General features: G+C 40.0%; 1 protein-coding gene across 5 annotated transcripts; it reads right to left on the bottom strand.

Annotated features, from left to right (window-relative positions):
- Window positions 1-45: 45 nt before the first annotated feature.
- C9orf72 (C9orf72-SMCR8 complex subunit) lies at window positions 46-27,996 on the bottom strand. 5 transcript variants are annotated; one of them, XM_075019560.1, is made up of 11 exons: window positions 27,681-27,996; window positions 25,662-26,147; window positions 22,541-22,600; window positions 21,540-21,635; window positions 20,810-20,874; window positions 18,618-18,690; window positions 5,082-5,198; window positions 4,158-4,393; window positions 3,594-3,651; window positions 2,958-3,067; window positions 46-2,876 (listed from the first exon to the last, which is right to left on the bottom strand). In XM_075019560.1, the coding sequence occupies exons 2-11, from the start codon at window positions 26,121-26,123 to the stop codon at window positions 2,690-2,692; spliced, it is 1,464 nt and encodes a 487-aa protein (XP_074875661.1). In that variant the 5' UTR covers window positions 26,124-26,147; window positions 27,681-27,996; the 3' UTR covers window positions 46-2,689. The 5 variants fall into 5 exon arrangements, with proteins under 5 accessions (XP_074875661.1, XP_074875659.1, XP_074875658.1 ...); XM_075019558.1 differs by lacking the exon at window positions 27,681-27,996 and adding an exon at window positions 27,449-27,481; XM_075019557.1 differs by lacking the exon at window positions 27,681-27,996 and adding an exon at window positions 27,313-27,469.

The following is a 27,996-nucleotide window of genomic DNA, read 5'->3' as shown; positions in this document are numbered from 1 at the left end:
TATCAGACACAGAACAGAAATTTCTATGAAAAAAATCAGCAGCAATTAAAGTAAAAAATTGTGCATGGATTTTATTAGAACACTTTGTTCCTGAGCAAGATTTACAATACAACATGCAGACGCATTTAATAATTTACTTCACCATACATTCTGCAGTTCTGACAGTGCAATTGTGACAGTTGTGCAACAAAAGTAGCAACTGAGAAAGTTTCCAGCATTTAGTAATTTCAAAAAGTGACAGGATCTTTAGTAAACAGAACTTTACTGTTAGTAGTGTCAATGCTAAGTTTCCAATGGCTATCAACGTGAATTGATTAATTTCAGCAACACATTTAAAGCTCTTCTTTAGCCTTCACCACAACTTCTACATTAGAAGTTTCAGCAGTCTTTACATTTTTTTCCACAATCTTAGACATGAGAGTAAAAACTTAGCACAATCAGGCTCTTTTCTAATGGATCAACAATGGTAGGAAGACAAAAGAATCTCAGCGCAAGTAACTTATGTCAGCATAATTCTGACAAGTTCTTTTTGTGAAGCACTGAGCTCATTGCAAGAGTCCTACATGCATGTGCAGAAAAAAAACGGCTCCACAAAATGTAATTACATATTCAACCAGGTAATGCTGATGATGCTCATTCACAAAAATGGTGTGCAGTGGGGCTCAATTCCATGTCTTTCAGAAGCACTAAATATTTAGAATCATAGAATCATTTAGGTTGGAAAAGACCTTCAAGATCATCGAGTCCAACCATCAACCATGCCCACTAAACCATGTCCTGAAGTACCGTGTCCACTTGCTTTTTGAATATTTCCAGGGATGGCGACTCAACCACTTCCCTGGGCAGCTCATTCCAATGTTTGACCACCCTCTCAGTAAAAAAATTTTTCCTAATATCTAACCTAAATCTCCCTTGCCTCAGCTTGAGGCCATTTCCTCTTGTCCTATCTCCAGCCACCTGACAGAAGAGACCAGCACCCACCTCACTACAGCCCCCTTTCAGGTAGTTGTAGAGAGCGATAGGGTCTCCCCTCAGCCTCCTCTTTTCTAGACTAAACAGCCCCAAATTAATTGTGAATCCTTGTCTTTCAGGAAGTGTAAGGGAATTCTGGACATCTAAATAAAAAAGGACAGTATTCCTTTTAAAATCTGAGTATTGCACATTTCAGGAGAAGCTGTGAATCTAACTTTTGGTAACTTCCAACGCCTCGCTGCATGAAAGAGACACTAAAAAGCTATCTTGAAAACAGAAACCTGTTTGCCAAGGACAATTTTGGCAATAAAGCAACCGTGGCTTCTTTAATCACAAGTGCAGCTCTTTCACAATGAATATTAAGTTATGAGGTTATGCTACCACAATACAAATATATTCCTGTGTTTGTCCAAAAAGAAAAGTAATACAACAACATGCAGTACAGATGTACCACTGATTTAAATATAACACACACCAACCGTGCATCAGAACTCAAAAAAATGGGTGTGGATAACCTGACACCACACTGCTCTACATGCTACTAAGAAGGAAAGGTTGAGGCATACAAATAGAAAACGTGTTTTTATTTTCAAGCAAAGCAAAGCTGGAGATGTGCTAAGATGAACTAAGAAGATGAGCAAGATTATTCACTAGAATTCACTTAGGAAAATGCTAATCACATTAGTTCATAGCTGTGCTCACCTCTGAATTAAGGATTACTAAATATATTAATGGCAATGCAAAAAAAAAAAAAAACCAACTGTTTTATCTTTTAGTTTGGCTATCACCATTGTGTTCTTCGGGAAGGTCTAATACTTTAATCTGAACCTTATTCTAACTGACAATGGAAAAAACAGCAGCAGTTTACAGACAGAAAGACTGACAACTGCTGCTGAATGACACAAATTTTCTGCTTTGTGTTTTGAAAGAGCTCAATTATGCTGGATCATTGAACACTTCACTGCGGGATGGCCCAACAATCTGTGACAGAGTATCCTGGTTGGCACTTACATGCAGAAAGCTGCTTAAATAATGACCCAGTTCCCACAAGTAGAGTGCTGCTATTTAAGCTGCTCATAGTCAACAGTTTGCACACAAGAATAGCAATTTGTAGTATATTAAAAATCCCAAACACTTTTAATGCTCTAAATGGAGGAGACAGTAGTGTTAAAAAGGGAGATGAGGGAAGACATATTTCAGATTTGTACCACATACATAAGAACAAACACTTTTAAAACCTCTCTGAAATGCCTGGAGGGCCCCTATTCTGCAACCTCCATGATTACTCCATGATTAGAGAGGACATATGTATTGTTTTCTGTGGAAACACTAAATATACTGACACAGCAGAACTGGGAAAAACTGACATGCACCTTAAGGAAGTCTCTCAGGAAAGAAAACTAAAATGCTTCCCTTTATCATACACCAAAACTTTTTCAAATTTATCTACTAAGCCTATATGGCAAGGGAACCTCTGGTAACATTTATTGTTAAAACACACATAAGAGATGGACTCATTAAAATCACACTTCTCTCGTTAAGCTGATATTGCCTCTAACAAGATCCCCTCCTGCTTCAGACAGACTGTAGTGTCACTGTGCTCCTAATGCTCCATCCTCAATCAAGTCAATGATTGTCACAAGTGTGGTGGTCACACTAGCAGATTTCTTTTCGTACCATGCAAGACTGCAATATTACACGTCAGCGGTGGAGAACTTTAAAACGTCATGAGCACATCGCGTTCTTGTACACTAGTGTAGAACGGCTTCCCAAAGATAAAGGAATGTAGACCTGGTTTAATCTTCTCAGCCAAAGCCATTATTATGTTAAGATCGCCCTCTGCTGTTAAGTCAAGATCTACCTTTAAACTACGGAGAGACTTAAAAGGTTTTTTTCCTTTTTGCCTGTAAGAAAATAAAAAAGGTGTTGTAAGAACGAACAGAGGAAGTTTCTCAACACCTGCTTTCTATTATCTGTTCACTTACGTGTCATCCTCTACGTATTTTATTAAAGTTAAGGCTTTTCTGTGAAGGACTAGTAGAAATTGTGCAAGGAAAGTACTCCTTAGAGACAAGCCAGGCTTCAGATGGAAGATCTATTAAAAATTATACCAAAAAATTAAGTAGACATGGAAATTCAAGTATCATTTTAAGAATGTCGAATATAAAGAAACATTGCATACACACATACATATCCTTAATTATAGCAAAGCAGGCATATTAACAGCATATTTATAGATATACTCAACATTCTTTCTTAGTTTTCTAACTGCTCAGATGCAATAAATTAAGCTGTTTTACAATTCTGTTTGGATAAAGTATTATTTTCCTTTTTAAAATTATATGAAATTAATCTCCATCAGGTAGCTTTCTCAATACGTAACTGTAGAGACTGTTGCACAGCAACAGAAAATGTGCATTGTTTTTCATATGTAAGGAATTTCAGTATTATACTACAAATAACACAAGTATTTTTCTCTCTAGTTATGCAGAGAAGAATCATAGCGCTAGTATGAAAAAGAGCTACCAAGCCAACAAATTATCTTCATGTTAAATTATCTGTTACTAGGGCTCAAAGCACTGAACTTTAGTTCTTGTTCTTTCTGAAAAAGCAACAATTACCTGATCCAGGAAGGCTTTTACTAATGTATCTCGATGCAGGATATCTTGAAAGACATTTCTATAGAAAAGAAAGCAAACAAACATGTGAGGTAATGTCTTGGACACTAACTGTCCAGCAGTTGTGCACAGCAACAGCATTACTGTTTACAATCTGTCAGAAATTAAAAGTGAATTCAAAATTTTAGTGATTTATAATACTGCTATTTTTAAAGCTAATCCAGAATTTTAAAGCAAAACTTTCAGATGTTATTAACTAAACCCAGGAAAGCCATTGGGCCCTGTCAAATACACCTAGGCCTGTTATACACCTATTTAAAACAGGCAACAAAATTAAGATAACATGGTCAGATGTATCACTGAAAATGAGTTTCAGTAATATTTAATGCAATGAAACTACTGATGGAACTGGTAAATTCCTCCAAAACAAATGCAAGTACTGGAGCTGAAGAAGCTTATTAAAAACAAAAAAACTCATGTACTTTATTAGAAAGTACACTTTGTACTACTTTACTCTCTTGTCCCAAATCAAGTAACTTCTGAGAGATGTGACAGAGAAGTACATACAAATCAGGCGTGAAACTCTCATCTGTGTGGATAATATGATCTTGAGACATTTCTTCATCTGAATTAGCTCTCCAAAATGCTGTCAGCTCGGATCTCATGTATCGTCGTTGGTTATAGATGTGTTCATGACAAGGGGGCATCTGCTTCACTGTATTGACATCTACGTCTATATGTGTAGTAGGATATGGGGCATACATTACTTGACGGAAAGGCAACACAAAGCTTCCTGTTGCATCCTGTTTTAGTGAAAAAAAAATTATTCTTCTAGTTACTTTTTAAAAAAAACCAAAGCTACACTGGAACAAAACAGTATTAAAGCATCATGCCTAAATTTTAAATCACATTTATTTAGACACGTTTTGTTTGACAGAACTGGTGGTTGTAGCCCAGTAAAAAGTCCCTCATACTGGATGTTTCCCTTAATATAATCGTGAAAACAGGTACTGAGGTAACCTGTATATTATAGTATTGCATCATCTGCTTCATGAGCCCATTAACACTACAGTATTATATTTATCTGGTAAGTTTAGACTGCTTGCTAGAGCAAAAAGTATTATTTTTCTATTCAAAATACTTGGAAACTGTAGGATGGATGGACTGGTTTTTTTTTTTTGGTTTTGGTACAACACAAAAATTTAATGCCTTTTGGGATTCTAGCCCCAAGGAGGCAAAAGAGTATTATTATTGTACCTCAAAGTACAGGAACAATACTCAAGAAGTAGATGTGTTAGAGAAAAGACTTGCTTGGAATTTTAACATGCAAATAGTTACAAGGAAAGTGATAGTGCCAGAAAGGAATCAAGGGAAGATCACGTATTTCTTTGAACATCTATGTATGTGTGTGCATATTATATGCACACGCATACACACATCAAAGAAAGTTCTTAAACTACAGAAGAATAGAACTACCCTAAGCTTACTTACTTTGAGTAAGCCTTGAACAAAAAGTCCTGACTCGTATTTGAAAGAAGACTCATTTCTACAGAGTCTGGAACACTTCCGCTCTGACGGCGTAAGAAACAGACACAACGTTCTCACAATCTGCATTAAAAAGAACAGTTTTGAAAAACATGAAAATGTAAGGAATGAACTGATCTTCAAATGGAATTTCTGATTAGAATATATTAGGCATTTCAAATTATGAACAAAGAAGTTCACCATGCTTATTAGAAAAGCCAAAACTTTACCAAGGTCACAGAACAGTAACATACTTCAATTATTAAGCTGCAAGTCATATTACTCCAACTTCTTGTCAAATAAAGAAAAAATCCAACACTTTTTGGCAAAGTTTGTTTTTTAGCCAACTACATAGAACAAATCACTTTTGCCTTCTACTGCCTCTTCCTATTACATAAACATGAATTACTGTGATTACTTTCCTAGCCTTTTAAGCCTCTTTATTCATTCAGGCACAGTCGATTTCCTAAATAAGTATCCATGCTTATTTCCTCAAACTCTCCCTTAAGAGCAACAAAGGTACTTCATTATCCATTTTCAAACTCCTGTGCTACTACAGCTACAAGTAATCATGCATTCTGCTAATCTTTCAGTCTTAACCTGTGGAGTCCTACCTGTGTCTGTAAGGTGTTTGAGAAGGCTCTATCCTTGCACAATGTGTTTGTGCAGTACCTAACAATGACAACCTAGTTTCTCACTAATGCTTTTTGCCACTTCAGCAAGATGCAACAGATGTTTTTTTACTTTAAGGAAAGCTAAAGTATGCCATAAAGAAAGCAATTACTTCAGAACAGTTGCACTGTGACACAAAGAGCACACTGCTGATAAGAACCCGTGTAGAATTTATGAAATTTACCCCGGATGTATCTTGAGACTCACATTTTTCCAGATTGTTTTTTTTCCTATAGTGTCTAGCTTATCAATACATTATTTTACATAATCATAACCATTTAGACCATAAAGCCTTTTAATTAATTATTTTATGAACTATAAGCTTTTTATAACCACTTAAGCCTTTAACATTTCCCCTATTATGCTAACTCAAATATGTGCAAATCTTACATCCCTGAAACAATACCTATTAACTGTGGTTAGCTGATTTCAGCTAAGAACTGAGAATTTTCTTCTCTTTGGTTCCCCTGTTGCTTGTGATTATTTTTCAGTATCAGCATTTACTGTCTATTTCATCAGAGGTGGTTTACCATCACTGCCAATACACATGAAACAATGCACCCCCCCCCCCCCCAATTTTTATAAAGCATCATGAAGTGCTTATTTCAAAACACAGGTTTACTAAAGGCGCCTTGAATTTTTAAAAAGGCTATTATATTACTGTCGTGGTTTCAGCCCAGCCGGTAACAAAGAACCCCGCGGCCGCTTGCTCACTCCTCCCGCCCCCCTCCGGTGGGATGGGGGAAGACGGAGGAGAGGAAAGGGAAAAAAACCCTGGAACCTCGAGGGCTGAGATAAAGGCAGTTTACTGGGACAACACAAAGAAATTACAACAACAACAACGGTACTAATGAACGAGTATACAACAAGAGTGATGCACAGTGCAACTGTTCACCACCCGGGACCCGACGCTCCGCCACTTCCCCCACCGAAAGAAGGATCCACCCCCTGCCCGCTCCCTATATATATACTGAGCATAATGGCACATGGTATGGAATAGCTCCTTGGCTAGTTCAGGTCAGCTGCCCCGGCTATGCCCCCCACCTCCCAGGTTCCTGTAAAAATTAACTCCATCCCAGCTGAACCCAGGACAATTACACTGCAGCAAGAAGCCCTACATACTATAAAATACATAATATTTATAGTCTACAATTAATATATAATATTCTCAGCAGGACCACTGGTCTTAATTTTTATTTCACACTGAAGCAATACACACAGATACATACATACATATATCAAAAAGGGCATCAACTTTGAGAATTAAAATGGATTTCCCTCAAAGGAAGGTTTCAGTCTTACAAAATAAACCAGAGCTCAATAATTAGCACATCACAATTAAAAACATAATCAGACAGAAAAGCCCAATATACAAAACCATTCTGTGAGAAACTATGGAGTATGGTATTGTTTATTAAGATTTATGTTAAGCCCAATGTAAAGGTCGCACCGTAAAGGATATGAAACCGCTTACGCAAACTAAAACAACCACCGGATACCGCTTGTGCAAGATAAGATAACCGCCAGATGTTCCAGGAACCTACAGAAACATGACAAATGACCCATAAGGACATATGGATAAAGGGTCGACTATGGGACAAGGGAGGAAGACTTCTTATCCCCTCAACGACCCCAGGAGGCAGAAAACGAACTCCTATCAATAACTGAAGCATGCGCAGAGTATCTCCACTACTTCACGAGCACGGAAGTAAAGATGTATAAGAAGGGACTGTTTGAACTGCTTTTCACGGCAGTTGGCGGAGCGCAGATTCCCCTGCCGTCCAGCGCTGGTTTTGCTTATATTCTACTTGCTATAATCAATAAATTACAATTGGGTTGTAATCTGTTGTGGTCGAAATTTATAACAATCTGGTGCCGTGACTCGGATAAGGAACGGTGGGCTTTGGTCCTCCGGGGAGGCGCCCCGCGATACTCCGCGGCCCCGCGACCAACAGCTTACTTCAACCTTACCGACGAACCTAAATTTTAGGATAGTGAGCAAAAAAGAACCGGTAAAATCCCATAAAAATTCTGTGCACGGAAGTCCGGACGAAGACGCAGGGCGCGTAAGTATATTGCGAATTTGTTCGCGGGCTTGCCGTTCGGGCGGGGTTGGGTTTCCTGGAATATAGCAAATGAGAGGTTCAACATACTGAACCAAGCGAGTGTGGACTCTTAAGTACTGCGTTTCCCATCTCCCGCGAGGGACTGGGCCAGGAACAAGAGGAGCGAGTGAGTGTGTGTTTGTGGATATTCCAGAAGATGGGGGCGAAGGGCAGCAAGCCTTCGACTCCCATGGGAAGGGTACCCACAGTACCTAAGAATACCCCTCTGGCATATCTCTTAGACAATTGGAGATATCTCCCTCGAACCCTAGGGAAAGATAAGCAGAAAATGATAAAATATTGTACTAAGATATGGGGAGGGAAGAAGATTTCTAAAGAAATCTTTTGGCCGGTCTACGGGTCAGAAGAAGATTGGGTAAGACAGCAGTTAAACCTCTGGGTCAATAATAAAAGACCCCTTAACCCAGAGGAGAGTCAATATGCGGAAGTATGGCTAGAAAGACCAGGAGCTAGACTTTATCCGCTAAATGAAATAAAAACCAAACAAAAGAAAAAGAAGGAAGGGTTAGACGAAACCCTTCTAACCCCCCCCCCTTACGTTCCCCCTCCTGCCCCCGCAGCCTCTCCAGAGGTCCCCAGAGCGCCCACTCCTCCATTAGAGTTAGAACAAGAGTCTTCCCCTCCTCCTACTCCTAGATGTGTGACTAGAAGTCAAAAAGGGGCAGCTCAGATGTACCCCCTAAGGGAAATGCCCATGGGGGGACCTCAACCCGTGATTGGATATATTTCCGTACCCCTAAACTCGGCTGACTTACGAGATTTTAAAAGAACCGAGATGGGAAACTTAATTGAGGACCCACTCGGAGTGGCAGAAAGATTAGATCAATTTCTGGGACCAAGCCTTTACACTTGGGATGAAATGCAATCTATCCTTGGTCAATTATTTACTACCGAGGAAAGAGATATGATTAGGCGAGCAGGAATGAGACTGTGGGATGCTCAACATGTTCAGGGACCCCAAGCAGACATTAAATGGCCACTTCAAAGACCTAATTGGGATAATCAGGACCCGGTGCATAGAACTCATATGCAGGACCTGAGAACTATAGTAATTCAGGGAATTAGAGAAGCAGTACCCCGTGGCCAGAATATCAATAAAGCATTTAACGAAATGCAAAAGAAAGATGAGAGCCCTACTGAGTGGCTGGAGCGACTGAGGAAAGCCCTTCAGCTATATTCTGGGGTAAATCCAGACAACCCTCTAGGACAAGCACTCCTTAAAACTCAGTTTGTGGCAAAATCATGGGAAGATATCAGGAAGAAGATTGAAAAGTTAGAAGACTGGCAGGATAGAGGCTTGGATGAATTGTTAAGGGAAGCTCAGAAAGTCTACGTGAGGCGAGAAGAGGAGAGCAGCAAGCGGCAAGTAAAGATGATGGTAGCAGCAGTCAGAGAGGATCGCAAGGGGTGGACCGGTGAACACAGACCTGTTGGAATGAAACAAGGGAAAGTAGTAATAAAAAAGGAACAGGGATGTTGTTTTTACTGTGGAAAGAAGGGACATATACAGAGGAATTGCAGAGAAAGGATCAGGGATGAGGAAGTATTAAAAACGGAATAGGAAAGTCAGGGGCTCTATATCCTAGGGGACCGGAGTCATCATGAGCCCTTGATAAAATTAAAAATAGGTCCCCATAAACAAGAGTTCACCTTTTTAGTAGACACTGGGGTTGAAAAATCGACTATTAGGCAAATACCTGAGGGATGTAAGGTTTCCCCTGAAAAAGTACAAGTAATTGGGGCGAAAGGGGAACCCTTTAAAGTAAGCAAAATCAAAGATGTGGTATTCGAAACCGAAAATAAATTTGGAATAGGTGAACTCTTGCTCGTCCCTGAAGCAGAATTTAATCTGCTAGGGCGAGATTTAATTGTTGAATTGCAATTAGAAATTAAAGTGAAAAATCAAAAACTAACGGTGTCTACTTACCCTTTGACTGCAGAAGATCAAAAACAAATTGACCCCGATGTCTGGTACTCTCCGGACACAATTAGTAGACTGGAAATCCCACCGATTAAAGTCCAAATTTCTGAACCCCACATACCTGTGAGGGTAAAACAATATCCAATATCTCTAGAAGGACGAAGGGGATTAAAACCAGAAATTGATCGATTGTTAGCACAAGGAATCCTAGAGCCTTGTATGTCACCCTTTAACACCCCCATTCTGCCTGTAAAGAAACCAAATGGGAAATATCGGCTCGTACATGATTTAAGAGAAATAAACAAAAGAACTGTCACCCGGTTTCCTGTAGTAGCAAATCCATACACACTGCTAAGCAAGCTAGGACCCCATAACTCCTGGTATAGTGTGGTAGATTTAAAAGATGCCTTTTGGGCCTGTCCACTGGCGGAAGAATGCCGAAATTATTTTGCCTTTGAATGGGAAGACCCAGAGACAGGCCGTAGACAGCAATTAAGATGGACCGTGCTCCCCCAAGGGTACACTGAGTCCCCTAATCTGTTTGGACAAGCCCTGGAAGAGCTCTTAAAAGAATACCAGGTACAAACGGGAAACATATTGTTACAGTATGTAGATGATATGCTCATAGCAGGGAATAATAGGGAGCATGTAAGAAAAGAGAGTATCCGACTCCTAAATTTTCTTGCACAAAAAGGACTACGGGTATCACAGGAAAAGTTACAATTTGTGGAGGAAAAAGTGAAATATTTAGGGCATTATTTGTTTAACGGCAAGAAGATATTGGATCCAGAGCGCATTAAAGGAATTCTGGAATTATCTATGCCTGTCACTAAGAGGCAAATTCGGCAGGCATTAGGATTATTTGGGTATTGTAGGCAATGGATAGAGAATTACAGTTTTAAAGTTAAATTTTTATATGAACAACTGTCTAAAGACAAAATACCCAAGTGGACCCCTCAGGATCAAGAACAGTTTGCCAGTCTCAAAAGAGAGCTAAGCCAAGCACCGGTTTTAAGCCTCCCAGATTTAAAGCGGCCATTCCATTTATTTGTTAATATACATGAAGGAACGGCATTCGGAGTATTAACTCAGGAATGGGCCGGACAAAAGAAACCGGTGGCATACCTATCAAAGCTGTTGGACCCTGTGAGCAGGGGTTGGCCGAGTTGTTTACAAATCATTGTGGCTGCTGCCTTATTACTTGAGGAAACAAATCGCATTACCTTTAATGGAGAAGTTGTCTTATATGCGCCTCATAACATCAGGGGAGTGTTACAACAAAAAGCGGAAAAATGGCTTACAGATAGCCGATTATTAAAGTATGAGGGAATACTTATAGAATCCCCTAAACTATCTTTGAAAACTATTGGAGCAGTTAACCCCGCTGAATTTTTGTACCCAGGAGAAGGTAATGAACTACTGCACGATTGTTTTCAAACAATTGAACAACAGACACGCATTAGGCCAGACTTAGAAGAAGAAGAACTACAATGTGGAGAAGTGCTATTTATAGATGGGTCATCACGAATAGTGGAAGGTAAACGATTGTCCGGATATGCTATCGTTAAGTTAGAAAAAGGAGAATTTAAGACAATTGAATCAGGCCCCCTGAGTGCCAGCTGGTCGGCTCAGGCCTGTGAGCTGTATGCATTGTGGAAAGCATTAATGTCACTGAAGGGAAAGGATGGAACTATATATACAGACTCCCGCTATGCGTTTGGAGTAGTACACACCTTTGGAAAAATATGGGAAGAAAGAGGATTCGTTAACTCACAGGGAAAAGAACTGATACACCCGGAATTAATTTGGCGAGTTCTGGGGGCATTAAAAGTGCCGAATAAAATAGCAGTTGTACATATAAAGGGACACCAGCGAGGTACAAGTTATCAAGTTAGGGGAAATAATGCAGCTGATACAGAAGCGAAACGAGTGGCAGGCAATTATAGTACGGTTTTGACTATGCGACAAATACCTGTTAGTAAAAATTTGAGTTTTGAGCCTGCAGAAAAGGGAAAACTAGAACAAATGGGGGCTAAGGAACAGGATGGTAAGTACATATTGCCAGATGGGAGAGAAGTCTTGCCGAAGGGCATAGCACTCGAAATATTTTCGAAAATACACAGTAAAACACACTGGGGAACCCAGGCGTTAGTTGATCATTTCAATCAACAGTTTGCCTGTATAGGCGTATATAACATAGCAAAAGCAGTCACGGCAGCCTGTGAGACCTGTCAAAAGGTTAATCGAAGCAGCATGAGACAAAAACCTTTTGGAGGGCGTTCCCCAGCATATAGACCCTTTTCACACATACAAGTGGATTTTACTGAACTACCCAAAGTAGGGCGCTACAAATATTTATTAGTAATGGTGGATCATTTAACGCATTATGTTGAGGCTTTTTCTACCTCTAGGGCAACTGCTAACCAAGTTACTAAAGTGTTACTTGAACACATTATACCTCGATATGGAGTACCTGAGGTAATCGACTCGGACAGAGGAACACATTTTGTGTCAAAAATTGTTAGAGATTTAACAGAAAGTTTGGGTATTAAGTGGGAATACCATACACCACGGCATCCACAAAGTTCGGGAAAAGTTGAAAGGATGAATGGAGAAATCAAAACTATTTTGACTAAATTAATGATAGAAACTAAATTATCATGGATTAAGTGCCTACCCATGGCACTATTAATTCTTAGAACCAGACCCCGAGCAGACGCGGGAATATCAGCATTTGAAATGGTGTATGGAATGCCCTATAGAATTGAAAGTCCACAGACAAATGTTTTAATTCGAGACCGTGTGATTAATGAATATGTTTCACAATTAGCAGAACATCGTAACAAGCTTTGGGAACATGGACTGATTGTGCAACGACCCCCGTTGGACTTAAAGATTCATAATCTTAAACCTGGGGACTGGATATTGGTTAAAGCGTGGAAAGAAGAAACCCTAAAACCCAATTGGGAGGGACCTTACCTTGTTCTACTCACCACAGAGACAGCTATCCGCACTGCAGAGTGCGGATGGACACATGCCAGTCGTGTTAAAGGACCAGTAACTCCTCCACAGTGGAAGATTGTTAGTTCACCCGGAGACACCAAGCTTGTGTTAAGACGATAAGTAATGATACAAACTGTTTTTCAGTATTTTTTAAATCTACCTTTTGGTATACAGTGTGTAATAGGAATATTGTTTGCATTGGTTGGTTCTTTGATTGTATATTATCTGTGGAAAATAGTTAAGTGTGGAAAAGGGGTGTGTTAAATTTATGTCTGCTCAGTATATGACCCAGCCTGAAGTCTTTTGGGCTTGTCCGTTGAAAGTTAATCTACCAAAATTTTGTTACTTGAAAGTCACCTCAACTTCTGCCACCTATACCTCTGACGTGAAGGTAAAGTGTGAGAAGCCTAACTGTGAGTGCTATCCATTTATATGTTTTAAGTGCAAAAAGTGTCAGGAAAAATGGTGGACACACTGTGAGAGGGGAACTCCTCCTCGAGGAGTTTGTAGCTCTTGCTATAAAAGCGAGAGGCACCTGACTGATTGGGCCCTAAAACGATTTGGAAACAAATTTCCGGATTGGACTCCTGAACAGTGGTTTTATTTTGCATTCGGAATAAACCCTGAGTATTATTGCTATCACCCTCAGGAACGAGTACCATTCGTAATTGATATTGTCACAGTCCAATGTAGACGGGAAGTAAAAGCCATAAGGTGCAACGGACATATGGTAAAGGCCAAGGCCTGGCCTGCTTATGTTCACCGATTAACCAAGTGCAACAGGCATATTCCCACCAGGGACTCCTGCTGCCGAGAAGATGGCAACCCCCGTGGCTGGCTGCAACCCAGTCGACGGGCGAGGCAGAGGAGAACCTACCAGAGGAAAGAGCCTACAACTTGGAATGCGCAAACGACCTTGGCTGAACTCCCCCAGGACTGGTAAGAGCATAAAGTTTAATAAGAAACAAAACCATCTCACAGTACCCTTTTTCTTGTGCACCTTTAGCATGTTAGTCCTACCCACAATGGCAGGAAACCCACATGAACCTATGGTCTGGAAATTGTATAACTTTCAAGAATCAAAATTAATTCAAACTCAGACCGGTCCAGGAAAATGGAACTTTTCTGTGTCTATAACTTCTCTGATACCTATTGAGCAATTCAAGGAGAATTATGGCCGGGGGGGCCGCGGAGGCCGCCTTGGTGTGAGGTTTAAGGCCGAGGAAATACCATTTTACATATGCCCAGCAAGTAACCCTGGCAAAAGTTATTGCAATCATCCAGGCGAATATTTTTGTGCATATTGGGGTTGTGAAACTATTGCTTCAGACTGGAAAACAGAAGGAGACAAATACATAGACATAACTCGGGGACCCCCAGGCTGTAAACCCCCACAATGTCCTAGAGTTGAGATTACTATAAGAGAACCCCAAGATGACACATGGTTACTTGGACGAATTTGGGGAATCAGATTTTGGGAAACAGGGGCGGATAGAGGAAGCTATTTTAAAGTTGTTAAAGAAAAGCTTCCTCATGACCTTTTGCCAATAGGACCAAATCTGGTCCTAAATCCACCCACTTTCTCTAAAGAAAAAGAAAAAGTTGGCCCCACAATTATCACCACCGATTCTTTAAACTCCCTATCAAAAACAACTAAAGACACTGTGACTGAATTCTCCTTATCCAGGGGTCCAGAGTTGTCAGAACCCAAAGACCCCTTATGGAATCTAATGAAAGCCTCCTATCACGCTCTTAATGAAAGCAAACCAAATTTAACTAAGGAATGCTGGTTATGTTACAATGTTAGACCACCATATTTCGAGGCAATTGGAAAACTAGGTAGGATTCAATGGTCCAATAGTCAAAACCCACGAGAATGTCCATGGGATGACCAGAGGAACCATACTCAAGGAATTACTATTCAATCCGTGACAGGTCAAGGAAAATGTATAGGTACAGTTCCCGAAAAATATCAGCCTTTGTGCAATACAACAGTCACTCGCACCAACATAAAAACACACAACAATGACAAATGGGCTATCCCGACATCAGGAGCTAAATGGGTTTGTTCAGACATCGGAGTAACACCTTGCTTATCCCTAAACGTGTTTAATCAATCTCAGTTTTGTATACAGGTAGTTATTGTTCCTCGTTTGATCTATCACACCTCTGAGGAGATAGTACACCATTTTGAAGGAGACCTGAACAGACATAAGCGAGAACCACTTACAGTGGTAACCCTAGCTACGTTGTTGATAACGGGCGGAGTTGGAGTAGGTACAGGTATAGCCTCTCTAGTAAAAGGTCAAGAATTACAAAATTTGCAGATGGCTGTAGATGAGGATTTAGCGAAAATAGAACAATCTATCCAAAATTTAGCCACTTCAATAAAGTCCTTATCAGAAGTAGTGCTGCAAAATAGAAGGGGATTGGATCTACTATTTTTAAAAGAAGGAGGATTATGTGTAGCTCTCAATGAGGAATGTTGTTCTTTCGCTGATCATACGGGAGTAGTCCAAGACGCCATGTCTGAACTCCGGAAAAGGTTAGATCAACGTAAGAAGGATCGTGAGACGGGCAGGTCGTGGTATGAAAATTGGTTTAATGTTTCACCTTGGTTAACCACTTTGTTGTCTGCTTTAGCAGGACCGCTTATTATGTTGATCTTGGGACTTATATTTGGGCCTTGTATATTACGCTATATTTTACACTTTATTAGAGAACGGTTTGACATAGCTAAATTGCTTATTTTAACTACAGAATCTAAAATAAAATATAAGAGTGTACCTACTGATGAGGATGAAGATTATTGTGAATGCGATATGCGACGTGACTATTGTAGTTGTGAGAAACTACATTGCGAATGTTATGATAAATGCAGGGATTGTGGAAAAAGGTTTGCTTGCAGCACCGAGAATGAAAGCAGCATTTAATAAACAATAATAGAATAAAAAGAAAAAGGGGGGATTGTGAGAAACTATGGAGTATGGTATTGTTTATTAAGATTTATGTTAAGCCCAATGTAAAGGTCGCACCGTAAAGGATATGAAACCGCTTACGCAAACTAAAACAACCACCGGATACCGCTTGTGCAAGATAAGATAACCGCCAGATGTTCCAGGAACCTACAGAAACATGACAAATGACCCATAAGGACATATGGATAAAGGGTCGACTATGGGACAAGGGAGGAAGACTTCTTATCCCCTCAACGACCCCAGGAGGCAGAAAACGAACTCCTATCAATAACTGAAGCATGCGCAGAGTATCTCCACTACTTCATGAGCACGGAAGTAAAGATGTATAAGAAGGGACTGTTTGAACTGCTTTTCACGGCAGTTGGCGGAGCGCAGACTCCCCTGCCATCCAGCGCTGTTTTTGCTCATATTCTACTTGCTATAATCAATAAATTACAATTGGGTTGTAATCTGTTGTGGTCGAAATTTATAACAATTCCTTATCACAAAATGACGTTTTCTGAATATACTTCTTCTCCACAGGTACCACTGTAGGACCTTTGTCATGGTCTCAGGACATAGGACTATTGTTATTGTATGGCCCAGAGGCCCCAGTGTGAATTGAAAACTTGTAATGCTACATAACTACACAGAACCTTACCCTCACAGCAGTATTGGTATAGTCATTAAGTGTGGTGGTGCCTAATACCTGAAGGCTCTAGGATTGCACTTTTATGAAACCTTTCTTTTCATTCCCAGTTGGAGGGATATTCTGAATCAAAGAGGTTTATTAAAAGGACACAGCTGTGAACGTAGAGAGGCAATTGATTTAGTGAAATACATCTACTCTCAAAGAAAACATTTCCTTCATGATTTATCTCTGAATATCCTAACTGAAAATTAACTTCAGTTTTTTTATTAGAAGGGATGGAGTAACACCCTAACTAAATGCAAGTTAAAGGGAAATCTCTCTAAACAAAATGCTGATGCATTGCAGTACACTAAAAGGAAATATGCTTAAGAAATATTTCAATGGACAGTAAACACAAGTGTATCTCTTCCAGGAGCTGCCTTCAGTTTATCTGAAACTAGCATTTTGGTATAATCAAAAAGCTGTATACAAAAAAAGTACTTGGACAATTCTGAATAAGGAAAACATCCTCATTTGAATTTTTCCCTCACATACTGGGTAAGTTTAAAATAAGCATCAAGAAACTCTCCATTTACACTAAAACATTAGAGGAAAAGCAGGGCAGGTGATAGTTTCATACTGGTTCAAATTAAATATTTCATAACAAGCTACAAGAGAGTTACTAACAGCATGGGAAAAAAAAGTCTGACACAAAAATGTAATTATTTTCTTGTTCTGAAATGATAGCTTCCAAGAGTGACCTTTTTTTCCTCCCAAATAGACCATAATTATGTATACACTCTTCCCTTTTAAGAGGTACAGCTAATGCTGCTTATTTTTTCTAGACCTGAAAGCTCCTAAACATCATCCCTGATGTGCTCCAGCCAGTATGACACACTGAGTGTTTTGCTTTTAGAGGACACGTTTTCAGGGGTTTAGATCTGGACTTTGCCTCTTTCTGGTTCTTCTGGAAAGACGAGTGTCATGGTTTAACCCCAGCCAGCAACTAAGCACCATGCAGCCGCTCACTTCCCTTCCCCGCCCTGCCCAGTGGGATGGGGGAGAAAATCAGAAAAAGAAGTTAAACTCCTAGGTTGAGATAAGAATGGTTTAATAGAACAGAAAAGAAGAAACTAATAATGCTAACACTAATAAAGTGACAATAGTAATAATAAAAGGATTGGAATATACAAATGACGCACAATGCAATTGCTCACCACCCGCCAATTGATGCCCAGTTAGTCTCTGAGCGGTGATCCCCACCCTGCCCCTTCCCTCAGTTTATATACTGGGCATGACGTCACATGGTATGGAATACCCCATTGGCCAGTTTGGGTCAGCTGCCCTGGCTGTCTTCCCTCCCAACTTCTTGTGCCCCTCTGGCCTTCTTGCTGGCTGGGCATCAGAAGCTGAAATATCCTTGACTTTAGACTAAACATTACTTAGCAACAACTGAAAACATCAGTGTGTTATCAACATTCTTCTCATATCTAACTCAAAACCACAGGACTATACCAGCTACTAGAAAGACAACTCTATCCCAGCTGAAACCAGGACAATGAGTCAAACCTAATTTAAGATCTACCAGCTGAACTGTACACTTACTTACCAATTAAGTTTTAAACAGACTGAAGATGAAGTCAACACAAATACAGCTATGATGAAAAAATATACTGGAATTGCTGGAATGGTTTGAAGTCCTGGTAAGCTTGCCTGTTCAACATGTTTGTGTGTGTGACTACAGGCTCAGCAGCTTTGAGGTTCCACAAAACATGAGCAGTTCATGATGCAGAAGTACATTTATTCCCCAGCGTTAAGAAAAATTATGCAGATACTAATTTCTTAAGAATACATGGAAAATACCCACTGACATAGCTGAACTGAGGAAGCCAGTTCAGACCTCTTCAATTTGTGTATTGTAGCTAACAAAAAGCTCAGACTAATTTACTTGTTTATATAGAGTATCAATTAAATTAAATACATTGGTTTTCTTATAGTTGCCAGAATACAACTGATAAGGCAATTTTCAGGCAGAATTATCAACTGCTAGATGAATCAGATGAAGTAAGACAACCAGACAACAGTATTCTGTCCTTCTTCAACCTCAAGTATGCTTATAGATAAACCTTGTTCCAAATAACACACTAACACTCCTAACAGCATTTAAATTTGGTTTATTAGAAAGTGCATTACCTTATTAACTTTTTCTGCGCTGCTTCCTACAACTACAGAACAACCACAGGTCTGCAGGTGTGAACTAATTGCACTGCAAATAAAAAGAAACATAGGTTAATACATTTAATCAGACTTTTCAAATAAAACAATTATCAACTTCATAAGAAAAATGAAGTGCTTCTAGTATAAATATAGGCCCATACCCATAGGGCCTCACACAGCTGTGTAGGTTACTGCTGAAATCCAAAAGTTCAATAGTATCTACGTTTTCATTTTGATGAATAAAAAGACTGTCACTCAATATCTCCAAACACCAGTTACAGAGCAAACAAAAACTGTCTATTGCTACTATCTAACTGTATTACAGAACCTGTATAAAATAACTCATCTAAAGTAACAGAAGACATACTAATAATGAAGGATGCAAAAGCATCTATACAGAAGACGTATTCCATGGTTGTCCCAGTTTTCTGAAACTGTGGGTCAGAAACCCATTTTGGGAGACCTGGCAGGTAAACTGTTCTACTCTTGCTAACTACATGGGCAAGAGCATGTCACAAGCTTGTGTCCCTCAAAACATACACAGGCATGCTTGAAGCTGAATGATCTTGTCTTGTGAGTTGCCAACAGCACACAGGTCTGATTTAGTCTCCCTTAAACTTGAAGGCTGCAGTAAATATAGCTGGACTAACCTTGACAACTCTGAACTTGTCCTTAAGAAACTTCTGTTGAGGTTTCTTATCCTCATCCTCCCTTTCCCCCTGTACTTTCTCAAACTAGCACCTGGCTGACAGCTTCAAAAAGTCTAGATACCCTAGATAGTCCAGGTAGTATTAAAAAATTTCTCCAATACCTGTGAATATACAAAAGTACATTTATACTATCTTACTGAAGGATGAATTGTATGTGATTAACCAGTTCTAATAAACACCTCTAATTGATAAGGACTATAATAGCTACACTCAGACTCTGAAATCCTACAGGTGGACTTTATAGTGACCTGCTACTATTTCTCTTATCCAGTATATTCTAAGATTTAAATTTAAGGTCATCTGAATACCTATGAGTTCTTTCTTTGGGGCAGAAATAGATGTTTAATTCCATTTAGAAGTTACTAAGAAAGCATATCTACTTATTTTAGAGGTTGGTATTGTTAATATGGCAGTTAACTTAGTTCAATCCAATTTTTATTCAATGACATGTATAAATCCATACAACATTATATTTAAGACTTGAAATCTGAACCTAGATGAGCTAATAAGCTTTGCAGATAAGCTAAAAAGCAGACATTTGGACCCTTCACACGAATCGCCACGTTATTCTTTTCCGGGCAAAATTTCCAGGGAGAAGCAGCAGCACAAGAGATTAACCTGACACCCTACCGGCTACTACCTGCCCAATAAATCTCCATCTGTTATAAGAATAGCTCATCATTGTAGGATCAATGGCTCTAGTTGTTTACAATAATACACTCCGTAACAGTCACTTCATTATTTCCCAAATTCTCTATGGAACTAAATACTACATTATTGTGAAGAATTAGTTAATTTAGCACATGAATTTCTGTAGTACTGAAAGCATATGTGACGCTGTATTAATAGATGGCACTAGGCACTACATAAACGAATGCGGTTACACCAGAGATGTTCTGAAAGGTAATGGAACATCAATTAAAATCTATGAAATATGCTTTCCCACAGGAAGAGACCAAGATGCTCTCAAGTGCCACTACTTCCAATTCCACATTAAAAACAGGGTGAAAAAAGAGAAATATACAATTTAATAATAACCTTTCTATATGCCATACCATTAATGACTCTTATTCATAGTTTGGGCAGTAACCACAACCCATTTTTTTTGGCATTTCATAAAAATGTAAGACTTAAGAGTTATATCCTCATAAAGTTAAACGTAATTATCAAAGAAAAATCATATTTGATGGAAATTCTATTATCAAGAAAATGACTCTGTGACTATAGAGATGCAGCTATCAGCTCAGAGCCATTCTTCTAAAACGACAGCAACTTCTGCCACATTTTGTAGACAAAAATTTCAAAAAGCCACATACATATCATCCTCCCATCTCCTATGAAGAAAAATAATCTAATACATGTTCACATGCACATAAAGATAGATAAATATATACATACATATACACACACAAGTTTAAACTGTTTTACTGCAGCATAAATCAAAACTGAAATTCTTACTTGAGAAGAAAGCCTTCATGGCAACTATCCCCAATGTCATCATCATTTAGTACCGTGTCACTTATCTGAAATGCAAGTAAATATAAAAGAAGGTTAGACAACCTTCTGCAACACATTCCAATTAATTGATTTTTGGTTTTAATGATAGGTAGGAACTGTTTGGGAACTATTTAAGCTAAGTTGTAAGACTGTCCAAAAAAGCACAACCTTAAAAAGACCTTCTAACTTTAGCCAAAGCATTTTGAAAATGAGAAAGTTACTTGATTATTAAATGTTCTTCACCAGTCATAAGTCAGATTCCTTTCAGTGGCTCTTTTCTATAACCTTGTCCAAAATACTTTAAATCAGTACATGAGAGATCACTTCTACTTCCTCCTTGAGAAGTCTAAACCACACTGAAACAAGTATCAACATTAAAACCATTTACCTCCCCATTCATTTTGCTATGCATCAAATAGCCTTTCCACTCCACTCTTAAAAACGGTATTGTCCTACGCAGTCAATTTTGCTAAGTGCTGACCACAAAAACCACTGTTACTACTGTTATATTTACCAAACTATAACAGTTATGTTAAACCATTACTGACACTACTTAGGAGAACTTGATGTGAAACAACTGGGGTGTACAAGAATTTATGACAACTGTGGGGTTTTGTCCACCAAAGGGAGTACCAAAGCAGAGTGCCAAAGCCACTTTTTTATTCAGAATGCAAAGAACGCAAGGACTTACATCTATTTCTTCTGGAACACTGTGTGATTTCATAGATGAAAGGAGTTCCATTACAGGAATGACTTCTCCGGTCAGCATTGGAATGATGCTCTGGCCCTGCACAATAAATAAAATGCTTCAAGTAAAAGCACATTGTGCAATATTAGAAGTTACTACTAACATGAACTTGCAATATTACATGCAAAACATCTTTAACTTCCTATTGTTTGGAAGTGTGGTATGAGTGGAAATTGATGCATAGACTTCTTGGGCTTTGCTCATCAATAATTATGAATTGGAAACATACATATTGCTTCTCAACATCATGTCTAAAATGTATTTCCAGGGTCCAGTGCTAATTTTCACAGTCAGTTTGATTGGCCCAGACAAGTATTTGGAGTGAGATAATTTGATCATACCATATTACATGCAATTACTGTTAAGCATTTTAGATTCAAATCTGATGTTTTAACAATGACAGGAAACCAAACACAGGCATATTAGTTAATAACACACAAAATTACTTATCTGATTTATCTATCACAAGAAACTGAAGCGACAATTTCATATTTACAGTTTCAGAAATCAAATTCTTTGCACAGTCTTATCCGTTAGGTCTCCAACCACATTCCAATATGACAGACTCCGTATGTCTCTGTAACTTGAAAAGGTAACGACCTATTGAAAAACCATCCTTGATAGGAGGCGAGCATGAATCTATGGAAGCTACTACCTTTACAGAGCTTCAAGTTCAAGTGACTTTCCTTTTCTGAAAGGTAATATTCTTCATAGATTTCCGTTTTACCCATAAAGTGATGAAATATATTGTCCTTCAACTTGTTCACAGCTTCCATCATCCTATCTTCAGAAACTTTGCCTCCTGTGCATGGCAGGTCATCAGCCACTCCAAAGTATCTTCCTGGATCCCAAAAATAAGAAGCAGCACCAACTTCTACAGTCACCAGATGCAGTCAAATACTTTTGTGATGGTGTGCCATACGCATCAATCAGATGGCCCTTACCTGATCCTCCATTCTCTCCGTGCCTTCCAACACAATCTTCTGGAAATGTTCTTGCCTCTCCTGAGCAAGAGAAGCAGTTAAATATAAACGCTCTGGTATTTGTTTATATATGTATGCACACAACAGTCAAATGGTACAGTTTCTTCCCTGTGGAGTCACGCTTCATAGATTCAAATTTCGATGTTCAAGTCTTTTTTCTTTTACAGAGTTGACATTAGCAGGAAGTGATGTCATTTTAAACAGAACAACATGCCCTGCTTTGCCCCCTACCAAACCTCTCACATGCTTGGCCAGGAGTAGCAAGAAAGGGAGGGTGTGATGACAATGACAAAACATTAAGTTTCTTCATTACAGATCAAGAAAATGCCAAATTATCAGATTAAAGTGCAGAATTCCACTTTAGGTATGGATTTTTATTTTCAAATGGATACAGACTGATGGATCCTGATGCAGCAAGAGAAAAGAGAGATCTTCAGAATGAGAAAAATTATTTGTTTGGGGAGGGTAGGAAAAACAAGACTTTTTTTTCCACATCTTGAGACACTGACAAGTCTTCAAAACATTGTTTTTTAACCAAGTACAGGAGACATGAAACCTCAAAATACACAAAAGACAATGTACAAGAGACTGGACAAAGTTATCAAAACAGACTCATCAGCATCTGAGTAGCAAACTGGATTCAAACTGCAACTTACAACAGAATCAAGTTATTATTCACAAAGAGAATTTGGCATTAATCACTGGAACAATCAATATAATACTCCCAAAATGGAAGATGCTGCGAGAACTAATGGTATCTTTTGCTCGATGCTGGCAGGTTATTGCATTTTTATTGATTACTCATTAGTTTCCTGTGACTGAACTACTCAAAGTTGATCAACTTCAAGTGAGAAAAGAGTTTACATGACTTTTTCTGAGCAGATGAATAGGGAACAAGCTACAGTAACTTGCCCTAGAACAGTAATAAAACTTGTCTAACCATTTAAAAGAAGCATCTGTGAAAAAGAATACTGGAACGAGGCAGATTCCTTTGGGGCAACTCCATCCTTGAGTTCAGCGTCAGTGAAGTAGGACATCCTTGACAATGATGATCCTTTGCTTTAAAAGAAGTCAGTCTTCATGAAGATAAGGCTGAACAAATGGTGTGAGCCACTTCTTTTTAGAAATATAACTGCTCAAAATTATTAGACAAACATCTGTAACATAAAATTGAAGTAGATAAAAGGGGATTCTAATCCCATATAGATGACTTGCTTGGAGTTGCTTGTCTTTCTTTGCCAGTCTGACACTGTTCCATGTTTCTCCTAGTCCTTGAGGTGATGTTTCTTCTTCTACAGTCTAGCTGGAACTGTTGTCTGGCTCTACACAGAACTCATGAGAGCTGATAACCACAACCATTAGAAATTCCAGAACAGATACACAGTTCCTTTCAGATATGACTTCAACATTTTTTGTTCTGTTGTAGCCATAGTTGCTGAACTGCCTCAAAACGCAAACTACAAAATGAGCCTGTTTTAATTCAGTATTATCATTCTACAGCTCATGCCTAAAGTTTAATCTACATTTTCAAAGCAGTTTTCTCTCTTCTAGGTATGGCTGCAGAACTGCAGATATATGCAGGAACCTTTGATCTTCCTCCAGAAACAAAACAAAAAAAAAAAAAAAAAGACAGACAATAAAAGTCTATTTCAGAACGTATCACTGTCTCAGCTAACCCAGCTGACCTATCTGCTTCAAGAATATCTGAAAAAGAATGAAGAACTTAATGACTGATTTCTGAGGAAAGTAGTAGAAAACATTTTTTTTGTCATTCTCAATGCCACTTGACGGTTATTTCTACTGTGAAAACTTACTGATATGGATCAATGTCTAAAAAGACAGAAGACCTACTATAGCTAAGGAAGATGGAAAATTCTTATTTGACCACTCACATTAAAAGTCACTACAAAGGACACTAAACGACAGAGAAGGAATGTAAACAAGAACATGAGATAGCATCACTTACGTCAAAAGCACTAACATCCAGCAGGCTTTTAGAAGACTAGGTCAGGAATGACATATTTGTGTTTCTACTATATTAGAAATAAACTTTACGTCCTATCCTTCCCCTGAAAAATAAACCCCAGAAGTATGAAGACCCAATGTGACAGAAAACACTGCAGCCATCATCAGGCAATACAGCAAAAATCAATGGAGTTTGTTCGTGTACCAAAAAGGAAACACCACCACAAAAATTAGCATCAGCTTATTATTTCTGGAATCTTAATTAGTTCAGATAAGAGCACTCAAAAAGGAAGTCTAAAGTATGTTGACTAGAAGTCTCAAAACAGAAGAGGAACAAAAACTTTATCAAACATGCATCACCATACACATTACAGCTGACATGCAATCTACTGCTCTAAGACAACTTGTACTCCATGAAGACGACAGAGATTTTAATTTTTCTTGTTAGAAAGTTATTTATTTTAAACAAAAATACATAACAATTTTCACTTCATAAGGAATTATCCATAATGTATCCAAAAGTAAGAGTTGCAATTCTTAAGAAAAATCTAGCATGTTTTCCTTTTTGAATTTCAAAAGTAGAAATATCTGGACTAAAGAAGATGTATTTTTGTGGTTCTCCCACTAGTTTTACACAATTTAACACCTGCCAAACTGTTTGTTGATACCCTTTTTTTGAAAAATAACACTGTAATAACAATGACAACATTAATTGCATCAGTTCCCTCTTCTGGAACTCAACAGTGAAAACAATGATTTGAAACACAGTAAATTTACAATTCTACCTAGTTTAAATACACTAATTGACACACTTAAAAGCAAAAATTTATATCAAATTCACAGAGATTAAGATCTGTACAGGATACCTGTTTCACCAAGATAGCCTGGTATAGGTTATATAATATTACCAGGATAAATCATGTGGCTAAAAACCCCAGCCTTGAATTTGCTGACATATTGATAACTTTTAACGTTCAAAATTGTATACTTTTAGAGGTCGACGTCCTCTGAGCTTTTGTGTATGAATTGCTACATAACAAGTTTCACAGAATCTTAATTCTTGCTTTTGCTCAAGATAACCTGGACAACTGGTTTTAGTAATGAACGATAAACTTACCTTATGCATCCATATTCTTCCTTTCCTTATAATATGTGTTAACCTATCCACGCATACTCTGTGAAGTGGCAGGTAGAAGCCAAGTTCACTTTGTGGAAGTATAATTGATAGTCCATATGTGCTTCTGTCTCCGTTCCAGTTTCCATCAAAGATTAATGACACAATGATTACCCTTTTTTCTGCCAAGACGAAGAACTTCACATCTATTGCACCGCTTTCTGCATTCCGAAGTATTTCTCCATTCAGGGTGTGGTTAGCAAGAAAAGTTATTTCACCATCACTGAGAAGTACCTGTTCTGTCTTTGGGGCCCAGATATGCCGCACTCGGGGGCCAAGAATATTGTCCCAGTAAGCAAAAGTGGCAGCTAGTAGAGGTGACTCGCCATTCAGAGAGATCTCTGTTTTAGCAACTGCAGGAGATGGTGGCGGACAAAGAGCTGACATGCCTGCTTCCTCTCTCATGTATAACTGAAATGCTTACGTTACCTAAAAAAAAAGTTTTCATAGAAAAAAACAAGATCAGAGCTGCGCTCATTATTATCTCATCTTCTTTTGTTTCCAAATAAGACTTCAAGAGACAACCTGACTTCTACACCTGAGATTTCACTGTAGACTTCATTCAAGAAGGAAGCATATACGCATACCTTCCACATAATGAAGTGGTACGCTTTACAAACTTTAGTCAGTCAGACCTCAAATATCCTTTACTCACTACACAAGTATGATGAGCCTGCACAACATTCAACTTGTGTAAGAAAACTGACAAATGCTATATATATCCTTTACATCACAGCGACATGCAGGGTGTTGCGATACAAGATGAATGTTTAGCACTTGGTAGAATCTGTTGATGGAAAATTCTTCATAGACACATAGACATTTGTGTCCGCGTACACACAAATCCTTAAACATTTTCCCTAGCAACTTACCCATTTTGATAGAGCTTCCCTATTTTCATAGGGCTGCAGAAGATAACAGGAAGTTCCACCTTCCCTAAAAGTTACGCTACAGTCACAGGAATGCATTAAATAAAAAAGTTTTACCGACAAATTCAACCCAGGATGGAAAACTCTAAAAGCTAAAACACACCGATCTCGACAAAACCTCACATGACCAGAACTCAGCCTTCCTTTCCTCTCTGCCTGCAGCACTCCAGAGGGGACACCCCTGGAGTACCTAAGGAGCAGTAACAGCCACCTCACTGACACAGCTGTAACTCGCCAGGCCTCTGGCACCGTTCTGTTCCATGTATCTGAACTTTTTTTTCCTCTCATCAGCGTCCCTAGTAGGATCGTCCAGATGCACTTCCTCACAGCGGTAGGGTAAAGCACCCTTCTCCGGCTCCTTCTCAAGGCCGGCTGAACACTAGGCCATCCCCTGCCAGCCGCTGACCAGCCCGGAGGGGGGAAGCCGTTTGAGGCTCTACACGTGACTTCACAGTTTTCAGGGAAGACGAAAGAGCGCGTCAGCCACCCCTGCTCCCTTACGCTCACGGGCTGACGAGAGACTCCCTCTCACCGCAGCCTTTCCAGGAAAGCCAGCCGCGGCACACGACGGCCGCCCGCCCGCCGGCAGGAACACCGCGCTCCCAGCCTGGATCAGGCCCCTTTCACACCCTCCAGCTCTGCTCCGAACTTCGGAAAGGACCCACCTCTCGGGGAGGCGGTTGGGGGTCGAGCTGCGAGGGGGCCCAGCTCCTTCCCTCCGCAAACAGGACACGGAGACGACGACGACGACAGTTCCCGGGACGGAAAGCGCCCGCCGCCCCAGCCCCGCGCCCGCCTCACCTCCGCACCAGCCGCCGCCCCGCGCATGCGCCCGCCCCCTTCCCGCCTGCCCACCCAGCGGCGGGCCTCAGCGGCGCTGCCGCGCAGGCGCGGCGCCGCCCCTCGCCGGCGGGGGGAGGGAGCGGGCGGTGCTGGCGGGTGGGGACTCGGGCTGCCCAAGCCCTTCCCAGGGTGGCGGCGGCAGGGAGGCGGCGTTACCTCAGGGGCGGCGGCGGCAGGGAGGCGGCGTTACCTCAGGGGCGGCGGCGGTAGCGGCAGCGGGGAGGCGGTGTTACCTCAGGGGCGGTGGCAGCAGGGAGGCGGTGTTACCTCAGGAGCGGCGGCGGCAGCGGGGAGGCAGTGTTACCTCAGGGGTGGCGGAGGAGAAATGGCGGCCGGCGGCGCAGCGTGCGCAGAAGCTCCTGGGTGCTGCGGCAGCTGCCTCCGCCGCGGCGGAGAGAGCAGTGCCGGTGTGCCCGGGGAAGAGTAGTGCGTGTGAGCCAGGGGCCACTGTGGGAGGGAACAACCCCAACCCAGCCCCCGGGCCGGCGGGAAAACCAAGTGCAGCT

The sequence above is a fragment of the Buteo buteo genome, chromosome Z, assembly GCF_964188355.1.
Source record: "Buteo buteo chromosome Z, bButBut1.hap1.1, whole genome shotgun sequence".
Taxonomy (NCBI): Eukaryota; Metazoa; Chordata; class Aves; order Accipitriformes; family Accipitridae; genus Buteo; species Buteo buteo.
The sequence above is the reverse complement of the archived record's forward strand: the minus strand, read 5'-3'. Positions and strand labels throughout refer to the sequence as shown.